The sequence below is a fragment of the Bemisia tabaci genome, chromosome 2 (genome assembly GCF_918797505.1).
Source record: "Bemisia tabaci chromosome 2, PGI_BMITA_v3".
Classification (NCBI taxonomy): domain Eukaryota; kingdom Metazoa; phylum Arthropoda; class Insecta; order Hemiptera; family Aleyrodidae; genus Bemisia; species Bemisia tabaci.
The window spans coordinates 15006920-15019084 of NC_092794.1; the positions used below are offsets into that span (position 1 = coordinate 15006920).

The 12165-nt window shown below is 40.9% G+C and overlaps 1 protein-coding gene across 1 annotated transcript in view; it reads right to left on the minus strand.

Moving 5' to 3' along the window:
* Nucleotides 1-10397: 10397 nt before the first annotated feature.
* LOC109033777 (protein singles bar) overlaps nt 10398-12165 on the minus strand; it is a 28408-nt gene continuing 26640 nt past the window's right edge. The window contains exon 4 of the mRNA XM_019046549.2: nt 10398-11136. Within this exon, the coding sequence (XP_018902094.2) occupies nt 10571-11136 (566 nt within the window). The 3' untranslated portion in view covers nt 10398-10570. The remainder of the gene's footprint in view (nt 11137-12165) is intronic.

The window sequence follows — 12165 nt, forward strand, 5'->3', positions numbered from 1 at the left end:
CAAGTAATATTGTTCGCGATTTCACCCAAATATTCTGAAAATTTAAAGGACAATATTCATAACTTTCTTCAAAAATAATCATTTTATCGAAATAAAGTTGGCAACTCTCGAATGTTCATACGACGTTCTTCTTTAGCAAGGCAGTATGCGGGAGAGAGGTGTTGTCGTATGTCCATGAGCATTCCTCGGAGAGCGCCTGCTGGAAATGTATACCTTCAATGGGTAACTGGAAAAATTATGAATCAAAGTACCGAGCTTTATGTTCTTTCTTCAAAATTCTACATCGAAAGTAACTCACAAAGACCAATTATGAGAGCGCAAGTTTACTGGAGGAGGATGAACCTCCCTACCGGGCAACTCGCACTGTATGAACTGCATCGATTCGATATTGAGAAATAAATCGAAACAATTCGCACTGAATCGATTCCTTTGATTTTAGGTATCGAAATAACAAAAAATCGCCAACATCGTGTCACTACCATTATTTTTCTCAAATTTGGATCATGTTTGATAGAAACTGCAAAGAACAGCTCCTTCAAAGATTCCACGCTCAATATCAATTTCTCATAATTTAACCTGGTGTTTATAGGATCATCGAGGCTGAATTTCTCTAGGAATAAGAAATAAATGCTCAGGTAATTAGCAAAGTAGCTCACATTAAATTTCGTCATTCTTGACTTAAGAAAACATATTTCTGGCGGCAAATTTAAGAAATTTTTTTTTGTGTAAAACGATGCAGTTTTTTTTTCAAAGAATCTTGCAATTTTTTCTGAGAATTGTACTATTTCTTTGTGTTCTTCAACTAAAAATCCGTTGAATTTTCAGTTTGAACTAAACCTAACAATCCTCAAATGCAAATAAAACGCACTAAGTGCAAACTTGGCGACGTTGACGTAAAGTTAGGTTAATTCGTCTAGGAAATGGCGAACCCTCGAAGTAACACGCGCCGCTCAAAATATATGCGCGTTCCACCGTTTATTAATGTGCGTACTACGCGCTGAGCCGAAATGCGTTCATTATTCTGTGTAATTGAATCTAAATAATAGAAGGAGTTGTCTGACCTTTCAGATTTGAAACGCAATGACCTTGCGAATGTCGAGAGGGAGATTCCGAGGGCTGGTGAGGCAACCACGGAAGCAGACTAGAATTTGGCGACACGCTGACCGTTGACAGGGAATATATTGTTATAATAAAATATTCATGCATGGTTTGCAAACAATGCGGCCCGCACGAGCCTTTGCCCCGGCCCCTTTCCTATCCAATTCGGAGGCATCTGCTTCGCGGTCGTGACGTCACATGGGGACGGGTCCCATTTGGATTGCGCTATCACTTTTTTGCATCGAAATCGCTATTTTTCTCGATATATTTGACTCATTCGCCAAATGGCAAGTAGCCTGTCGTAATTAGAATCTCCTAGGATGCCCTCAAATAAAATTGCTCTGCATTGGGGATGACCGAATTTCAGCGAATGACGTTGCAACTAATGTTGCGAAATATCGGAGATCTCAGATCTAATATACTTTTTATCTAATTTTTAACACATTTCATTACTGATTATTTTTTATGTATGTTACTCTGGCCACGGAAGAAGAAGAATGAGAAGGGGAAGGAGAAGGGGAAGGGGAAGGGGAAGGAGAAGGAGAAGAAGAAGGAGAAGGACAAGGAGAAGGACAAGGAGAAGGACAAGGAGAATGAGAAGGAGAAGGAGAAGGAGAAGGAGAAGGAGAAGGAGAAGGAGAAGGAGAAGGAGAAGGAGAAGGAGAAGGAGAAGGAGAAGGAGAAGAATAGAGCACAGCTCCTCATTTTCCATCTGAAAGGACATAACTACATTTGGATCGCATTTTGCAAAAAGGAACCAAGAGCATTCAAATGTTGCTGGGATTGAACAACTTAAATTTTTGCAAAAAAATTACACAAATCATGAAAAAAATGAAATTTGCAAAGGTGATTTTCGTCTTGGATTAAAGATTGCTTGGGAGTAAAGATAAAACGTTATTAGATTATCAGTTTCTATTTGCGAGATGAAAAAGTTGGACAATCTGAGTGACATTGGAATGATTGTGGTACCTTTTTGTAGAATGCAATCCATTTCAAAGTTACAAAATATCTAAACCCTAATCACAATTAGGGCAAGTTTCAAGTGGGTTTGTGCCATTCTCAAGGATTGTCAAAATCCTAGGATTTTCTTTTTGGCGTCACTTATTTCGCCGTGGCAAGTCCTTGTTCCTTTCGCATTCAGAATGTTGGCGCTTACGTGTTTTGGAAATTAATTGGTTCAATTGTGATTGTAATCGTGAGGTCACGGCGCATGAGATGATACAGCTGAAACAACCTAACACCCTGCCAGCAGAGCTCCGAGCTCCGGGCATTTGGCTAATGGATGCACCGCAGGTGGCCCCCGATCAGGAGCTGCATGCCCTCAGTTTCGGCACTTTGACTCTCTCAAGCATTCGAATACTCATTTCTCCTGTGACGGCATGGCATGTTATAAACAATGTAAAAGTTGATCAGGCCGTTGAAATGGACCACAAGCAAGAAATTTAGCACCGTGAGGTAAGTTTTTTCATCGCAACTATCGAATTATATCCAAGAGAAACCCCGGGGAGTGAATTGCTGTTGGCGGAATTAGGGCGCAGTTACAGTGAAAAGGACTCTCACGCTTGAAACGCATTGTAGTAACTGCATGCAAACTGTCTTCCTTTTTCCATTGGCTCTACGGATCCGGAGCACGGCGCAGTGTAAGCGTATGATATGTATGCATCACGGCTAACGAAGATCAAACGTTAATTGGAGCCAAAGAGATTGAAATTAACTCCAGGTAGAGTGTGTTGCACTTTGGGAACAGTGGATCGTTTCTCGAGAAGAAAGAAATTAACTCCACGCTTACTTTCTCATCATGAACAGTGCAGATGACGCCACATCCTCCTCCCCATTTAACGGATACTTTTGCATGTGACTAAATTGAGATTGTTATATCCATTTTGATTGAGACAAGTTTTTTTACTTTTTATTTTCCTAATTTCACATGCACATTAATTTAAAATTATATGGACCATTTAGGCCATGTTAAGGCCTTTAAAATACCGAAAATATGAAACAAATATTTGGATACCTAATAGTCGTAGGGGAGTCTCAAGTGCCTAAAAGTATACAAAGTAAACATGTATGTATTTACATGTTTTTGTCGAGGCTATTCTTTCCGGGTTCTTGATGTGGTTTATTTATTTATTATTATTATTTTTTTTTTTTTTATGGATTTTCTCATACTAGCAGGGGCGGACTGGGTACAAAATCGTTGGTTGGGCGAAGCTAGCACAGAGGCCCCGGGGGGGGGGGGGGAGGGTCTGGGGGGACACCCCCCAGCGCAGAGGGGGGTCCGGGGAAAATTTTTCAAAAAGAGCCCCTTCCAGATCAAATTTTAGGCAGTCTTAGCTTAAAATTTGTGGAAAAATTTGAGTGTTCAAAAGTGATGTACTTCACTATTTACTGTACTTTTTTTTGAAACTGAAGCACATATTAAGTAATACTATAACTAAGATGAGAGGACTGGGCCATGAAACCTGAAACTTAACAATATTTTAGAGTAACAAACAAACAAACAACTTTCCTCCCCTCTCCCCCCCCCCCAATTTTAGAAATTTAGAATCTAATTAGTCGCATTTTGAAGCAGATTTTCCATCAATGTCTGCAGAAAAATTACGTTGCCGTTTGGAACTTTCAGCAAAAAATGCAAGTATACGCTCAAAAAGATCCTGAAAATTTTTGAAATTTTAACTCTATTAGGACGTATTTCGAGGCTTCCGTGACGCAGATTTTCCATCAATGTCTGCAGAAAAATTACGTTTTATTTTACTTTGACACAAAATACTTTCAAATTTTTACTTTCAACTCTATTTGCACGCATTTAGAGGCTTTTCTGACGAAAGTTTTAGGAATGAACACGGTGTTTTCATTTAAAACTCTACGACATTAAAAGAGATAAATATCTTTGACGGTCTCAAACTTCTTCTTTTCTCGCACTTTCTCATCTCCTGTCTTCTCTGGCCTCCACTCTTTTACTTCCTTTTTTTTGCTTTCGGAGGGGGCTTGAGCCCCCGAAGCCCCCCCCCCCCTTCTTCCCTCCCCGGCTACGGGCCTGGCGATCGCAGCCTGATTTTGTCTAATTGTAAGTCACTAGATAACCACCTGGGCGGCCCTCTCCTCATATTACTCTTTCTCTATTCTCCAGCGCTCCCTTAATTTGATTCAATCCATCCGTGGTTTTTGGAAAGATTTTCTCAATCCTTCATAGTATATTATATTCATCGGGGTCCTCAAAGTTCTCAGCCGTTTAAAAAGCTAAAAACTAGTCTTCGAAATGCGGGCCCCCACCTGATATCACTGGGGCCCCTTGAAGAAACGAACGTTTCAAATGGGGCCCTTGGAGTCATAGGTCAGGGGTCCCGGCGCTTTTGTAACAGCCTGAACCATCACTGGTCTCCAGCCAAATGCGGAGATCTGCGCTTTTCATTAGGGCCCCTTTCATTCAAAAGTCCGGAGCCTGGGTGCTCTTCCAAATTTCAAGGCCCATTGCACTCCTTGCAGTTCAAGACCGGGGCCCCAATGTCACCTTCGAGGCGCCAATACCGCTCATTTTGAAGTCTTCCGAATTTTTTTTTCCCTTGAGTGAAATTTTGTACATTTTTTTAAGCCCTTCGAGGGGGCCCCGGAGAGGTTTCTAGAGAATTGATGGTTGGGGATCCCCAACCTCCCACCCGGGCCAGTCCGCCCCTGCATACTAGCGAGGGAAAAAGACGATTCTCCTTAAATGAGTCACGCGCTGGCATGAGAAAATCCATACGAAAAAATAGATGGCCGATTCCTCAGAAAAAACTGCATTGATAAAGGTGGACCTATTTGAAACAAATTCCATGATTTTATCGCTGCATGCATACGACTGTGGAAGAAAAGAGTCAATACTCTCTTATAGAGAGGTTGAGGAATAAACTTGATTCTTGGCCATTTTGGATGGAACAGTTGGGCCTCGTTGAGGCAACATGAAGGGGCATTTTCATTTCTCGGCACTGGTCAGACTCAAAAACAGAGTTTGTCGCACTATCCAATAATTCACTGGTAACTGTATGGGTTCATTTATTATTTTCGGGCACTGATTTATTCGTTGTGTCAACAGCAGGACGCAAACGGCGGGCGGCGGCGTGGCGCGAGCGCGACTAAAAAATGAGTTGCTTCTCGCGGGCAACATTCTCATGACGCTAAATGAATACGTCCGCCGTTGTCGCTTGTCGTAATATACGGAATAATTAGCCGGCCGAAAGGACAGCAATGCTCAAGACCTTTGAACTGTGTCACGTCATTATTCGAAAATTGAGCCTAGGATATTCACGGAACAAGTAATTTTTACTAAAAATGATGTCCTTGTGCCGTGACATGCCGCACAGTGGATCGAGTCAATTTGAGAAGTCGAACAAAATTTCAACTCCGTTTAAACTAAACTATGAAGTTCTAAAAGTGGTTTTATTGGTTTTCTCGTGAAATTTTCCTTTAGAAACACCCCTTAAAATATAAAATGCAACGAAATAAACATCAAAATTTGCAGTTTTTAGTAACAAATGTCACGTCCGATCTCTCTGATTGACTCAAACCACTGACTGTGCACGCGGAGAAAAAAACCTCGTGCGTGGGACCCGAAGTTTAGGTCATATGGATCTCTCAAGTTTTCAGATTGAGCATCTGAACACTTTAGATCTAGCTCTCGAGGTTTGGATCACACATCTGAAACTTCAGTTCTTACATCTGAAGTACTTCAGATGTAAGAACCGAAGTTTTTCGGATGTAAGAACCGAAGTTTTTCGGATGTGAAAACCGAAGTACTTCAGATGTAAGAACTGAAGTATCAGACGTGTGATCCGAACCTCGACAGCTAGATCTAAAGTGTTCAGATGCTCAATCCGAAAACTTAAGAGATCCATATGACCTAAACTTCGGATCCCACGAACGAAGTTCCTTTTTCCGTATGAGCCGCGACATAAAGTCTCCTTGAATCTTCCCGGCAAAACGGAAGGGCGCAGGAGAATGCATCGGTTCTATCACTTCAAAGTGCGTTAGATCACGGAAATTGGTAGATCTCCCCGCCAAGTTAAAAACATAAATCTAAGTGTCACAACTGAACAAAGCCTGAGGTTAAAAGCACAGAAAACGCCTTCAAACACCTCTGCAGCAACCACGCGCACGCGGGGCGATAGGCCGACAAGCGTCGGTCACCGCTATAACTATGTACAGAAAATATATGGAATTGCCGATCTTCGCTATCTAATCACTTTTGCTCACCGGTAGCAAAAAAAACCTCTCAAAGCACGCTATAATTGGGCATGTTGATTTTTCAAAATTCAAAGGCCATAGCTTTTGGTATCTGATGTTTCAAAACTTGTTATCATCGGAGATATGACGTTTTTATGACTGTAAAACAATTTTGCCGTTTTCTATGACATTCTAATGTTTCCCACCTACAGGTTTCCTCTTTGATGAGGAGTTCAACAGTCCAAACCGGAAAATTTTAACTCAATAATTAAAATGTTATCGAACGGTTTTTCTTTTGCTCATGTCGCCATGTGCTAATATATTTCTATCAAACTACGGAACACTTTTCCACATGGTCGTTAATCATCTCTCAAGAGGCTCCCTTTCCTCATACCTCTCCCTTTCCCCCGATAGTTTACCGCATCCGGAGGTCAAGTGCTCATTGTCAGTGACTTGAAATTAATATTGGCGTGATACCCGACAAAATAGGAAAAATAATGGAAAACTGTCATGCTGGAGGGTGGGGGATTTTCCGGAATCCTCGAGGGAATCTGTAAAATCTGAACATCATCTGTTATCGGACAATTTGACGTTGTGGACAGAACGTCACCCCTCTGACGTAAGGGCGTATCTCTCATTCCACATGAGCCCCGGAAAGCATAAGATCATACGGAGAACAGGGCTCACGTGCGATTCGAGATACGCCCTTACGTCAGAGGAGCGCCGATAAGAGGGCACGACGATGAAACGAGTCGTGTCAGAATCTTCACTTTCTCACTTTCTCTCCTTCGCTCCTGTCCTTTTCTTTTTTTTTTGGGGGGGGGGGGGTCGTGACGGGGTGTTGAGTCAAAACTTCATGAGTAGTATATCACTCGAACTGAAATCCTCAAACTCAAAATCCCAGCTGACCACCAGGTGTATAACTGTATACATATCCAAAAGCCACCTACCACCCCTGCGATTTTTTTCCTATTTGACGTAGAAATTTGAAACTTTGGGGATGTATTCAGATCCGAATAGTGACAACTTCTTGGACCCCCGAAAATTGTGGGGCTCTGTCCCCTCTATGGGGGCGGGGGCCAACCTTTTTTTTCAAATGACAACCCCCCCCCCCCCCTCTTCGTGACATCACATATGAAAAACAATAAAAAAACGAAAATGTTGGCGCAAACCGCAGTATTATGCGGACTCACCGAGACTCTATTTATAACTGAGATTTCGGGTTTTCTAATGTCACGATGAATTCAGAGTTTCAAATAACAAAAGCATACCTACCTATTTTTATGAAACTCAGGGCATAGTCATCGCCAAAATACAGAGAAAACTAGTTATTTCCTAGAGCTTTGGGGGGGGGGTGCAGCCCCTTAAAATGCACTTTTTAAAATATTTCATAGTAAGATATATTTTTAATTTGACTCATTGAGCACGTTCCTGGAGCCTGGCGGTTTAACCTTGGATCACACTGTATAAAAAAGGACGCTGTCTGCGTGCGCCCTTTCAGCGGATGTGAAGCCGAGGCGACGTCATCAAAGCTCAGTCGTTTCGAGAACTATATTATATCTCCGGGACAAGGAGGAAATTATGAAACCGGAGCGGAGGAGGGGCGGGACTGCAAACAATAAAAATGCCCAAGGCGCATCGCTAAACGCGCGGAGAGGAAATTGAGAAGAACTCGCATTTTCTGCGCGACTGCCTTTTTTGTGAGCTGGCGACAAAGGCAAAAGGCAAAAGGTTTCCACCTCCCTTCCCCCCGTCGGACTCTCGAGCGCCAGCCTTCGCCCTGAGACACGCGCAGGGATTACGAGCAAACTCGAAAATAATAGCTTCATCAATTAAAAAGAAGTTTTTCTAATCGCTCCCGACGCTGTCATTTCCCGCGTTTTCGTTCCGGTGTATAGTCCCATTGTTCGTTCGGGAAAGTTAATAAAAAATAAATTAAAAAATGCTGATAAATAGAACGGGCGAGTTTTGTCCCTGTCAAATGGACCGGGCTCTCCACGCTCAAGTGAAAGTGCGTGACGCTCAGTATCGGGAGGTGACGATCAGTGCCAACGTTTCTTCGCAGATTTAATAACCTAACCACATTTCAGCGCTGCCGTGCTAAGGAAATACGCCGTATGAACCTCCAGGCGTTGCCTAAATTTCCTTTGATAAAAAACGAATTTCTCGGTCAACTTATGAATATTTTCCTTCCAATTTTTCAAATAATTTTGCTTGCAATTTCACCTAAAGTTCTTACAAACAAGGAAAAATATTTATAACTTTCCTCAAAAATGAACAATTTATAGAAGGAAATTTGGCAACTCTTGAATGTTCATACGGTGTTCTTCCATGGCATGGCAGAGCGGTGCAAAATTTCTACCCGGAAGTCGTATTTTTGTGCTTTGCTGATGACAAAGTGGTGATTACTTAATATCATGATGATGCTGAGTACATGATGCGTAAGTATTTGGAGGAGTATCGAAAATAGGGGTTGGTAGTCAGTCTACTAAAAAAGGAGAAACTAAGTTAAGGTGTCTCTTATATAAGCGGAAGTTGGAGAATGGGCAACAAATCGAAGGCTGCGCGGACTGTATGTACCTTTGAGGTGAGTGGTTAACCCAAAATGGATGGATGGATGGAGTAAGGTGTCAAAGAAAGAAACACCCTAGCAAGGAAGGCTCTAATGATGCTGAATAGAATTCTCTGAGATCAGCCGGAAAACCCGGACACAAGTAATGTTAAGCGCAACGAAAATGAACTTCTGAAGGGATTCCGCAGGAATTTCTGGAGCAGACCGAGTCCGAAATGAGTGCGTCAAATCATGGACGTCGAAAATGACGTCGTATTCGACGCCCCAGAAAAATTCATTACAATTTTCAGAGGTGGGACTTTTTTCATATCTATAGTCATGGAGATATAATAAGGGTCAAGTAAAAATCCGTATCCCTTAAGCGATGAGTGGGAAGGTTTCGAAGAAGCGTGCTCTGAAATGAGCATATTTCAGGGATGTTGGGCCGTTTCGATCACTTCTTTTAAGTGATAAAAATTCAAATAGGTAAAGAAAGGGGACCGCTCCTGCAAGGGCTTCACATACACACAAGTTATGACTGTTGCATCCCTCATTTATGGAGGGGCCTACATTTGATTTACGGTGAGGTATAGCTGGATGGCATTTTGCAAAAAGGAGCCAAGAACATTCCATGTAGCTAAAATTGTGAAACTTTTTTACCTTGCAAATAAACTAATCATTTAGAAAATGTTTATTTTTACTCCCAATAAACTATAAATTCAAGACAAAAATGACCTTTAAATTTAATATTTTGCATGATTTCAGTAATTTTATTGCGAAGAATTTAAGTTGCACTATCCTAGCGACATTGGAATGCGCTTGGTTCCTTTTTGCAAAACGCAATCCAATTTTTCATTCTCTTTTAGGCGGAACAAAGAAAATTTGGTTCAGTAAGTTTAAAACTTTGGATGGATTCTTCCCCCTTAAATCTTAAAGTTTTTTGGGATTTTTGTAGTTTTTCCCGAACAGAACTAAGCGCTAACCGCATGCTAATTACTAACTCGTGAGCCGTTGGCATGTGACAAGAGCGTTGTGGTTCACCAAGCAAAAGATGTTGCATCAATCGCAATTGAAGGCGCCTTTATGAAGGCGGTGTAAGGTAAATTGGATTCATCATTCTTTATTGAACTTTTGTTGCTCCCAAAATTTTCAGCAATTTTAACGAAATACTCGTAAATAGCTGTTGAGGGTTCTTTGCTAAAGGTTGCATATAGTTAGATTTTGTATTATATTGAGGTAAATATCCAATTCAGCTTTAATAAAATAAGGGAGTTTACCAAGCGTTGCATTATACTTACAGAATAAGCTCTCAAAAATGCAATACAGGTGCGTTCAAATGGGGAGCGAGTAAAAACACAGAGCATGCGTTTAATATTGTTTGTGGTAACACACTCCGGTAAGTGAAATAGATGCCTTCAAGTAAAATAATAATGATAAAAAATAAAAAAAAAAAAAAAATAAAAAAAAAAAAAAAAAAAACTACAATGAAAAACATTAAAATAAAAGTCAAAATGTGAAATATAAGTGTATAAAATATAAGTATATTTACAAGTGTCACCACCAGACAACATTATTTACAACAATTCTTCATCATAACTAACTCTAATTTGGAAGAGCTCAGTGGCGTTTCGTGAGTCGTCGCACACTTTTTTTTTTCATCAGAATGTTAAGTCAGCATCCTTTTTTTTCAGTGCTAGAAATTCGCGGTTCCGTCACCTGAAATCAATCAGCGAATCTCTCTCGTAATTTTCGAGGGGAAAACATTTTCACGGCCTCCCCCATAAAACTCGCGAGAAATTCTTCGCTTTCGAGTATGCCAGGCAATTTCGTTAGGAACTTGACGGCACGCGCGGACATTTCCACCAGTTTGGCCGCTCCCGGAAATCCCGGGTCCACCTCGTCGGCAAGTTTGGAGAGGAAGCCCGTCTTGATGAAACACTCCAGCTTGATGGCATGACATCGATCCGCCACGATATGCGACGCGCCGGTCACAATGGCTTCTTTCCAAAGATCCGAGTCGAAGAACGATAGCATCACGGCGGTGATCTTGGACGCCAATTTCGAAAACCTGGACGTTTCGCTCTTCGTCGTGTTGCTCTTGCTCAAGTGCAAGAACGAGGCCTCCAGACAACTGTCGTATAGCTTTATGCACTGATTGGTCACAAGCTCGTTATAACTGAGGGGTCCGTTCAGTATCGTTCCATTTTCTAGCATGTGCGGGTTTGTTTCATTTTTGCCAGTGACTGCTCTTTCCTCCCGTCCGTCGTCGCCCTGAACGGCGTCCTCAACTGCGACAAGAAATTTTCATTAGTATAATGACTAGAGCAAAAATAGGTACACATATCGACGGTGAAACTACCAAACCACGTATCTCGGTTTGCGGCGTCGCAAACTTCCTGTCATACTTCCTTTTTTAAAGAGGAAACTTCTCAATGTTGATTCTTGAAAACTTCTGTAATTTTTCCTCTCAGTGCGAAGAAAATTCTGTGAAAATTTCAAGTAATAATATTGAATCGTTCTTCTTAAAAAAAATCAAATGAGAGCGGTGATTTTTAAACACCGCAAACGAGATACGTGGTCTGGTAGTTTCACCGTCGATATGCAATGATAAAACAACCGTGAGAATTCCGTATGACAAATTCCACACTGAAAAAAAATCTCGGTGTATTTACTAAGAAAAGGGTAAAATTACCAAGAAGTCAGGGTTCTATTTGATCCCAGTTTTTTCTTGGTAAAATTGCCATTTATGGAATTGGTAATTTTACCGAGAAATCTCGGCAAAATTACTGAAGTTTCTCGGTAATTTTACTGGATCTTGGTAAAAACGCCAATATTTTTTATCGACTGTGGTAGAATTACCGAGATAAAATGGCAAAGTTACCGGGAATTGATTACAAATAAAAGTGGTATTCTTACCTGAAAAAAACAGTAAAAATACCGGTTTTTAGGTAAGCTCACCAGTCTGTCTTGGTAAAATTACCAATAATTTGTAAAAAAAAAAGTGAGATGGTAAAAGTACCAACGGACCTTAGTAAAAACGCCGAGAATTTATTTTCAGTGGCAGTTATATATCTTGGAAGGGGGTCATTAGATAGCGTAAAAATCAAAACGCCATAAGATATTGTACTTCATCAAAGTGTTGAGCGTAGTGTTCATCTTTTTGACAGATTCATGAATGAGACTTTTTATTCATAATTTACACATTATAATCAATCAATTAATGATAATTAATGAATCGAGAACAATCTTTGATGTTCAGGGAATAACTACCAGAGTTAGGTTTTACCAAATCCACCCTTTTCCTTCAATAATAATGG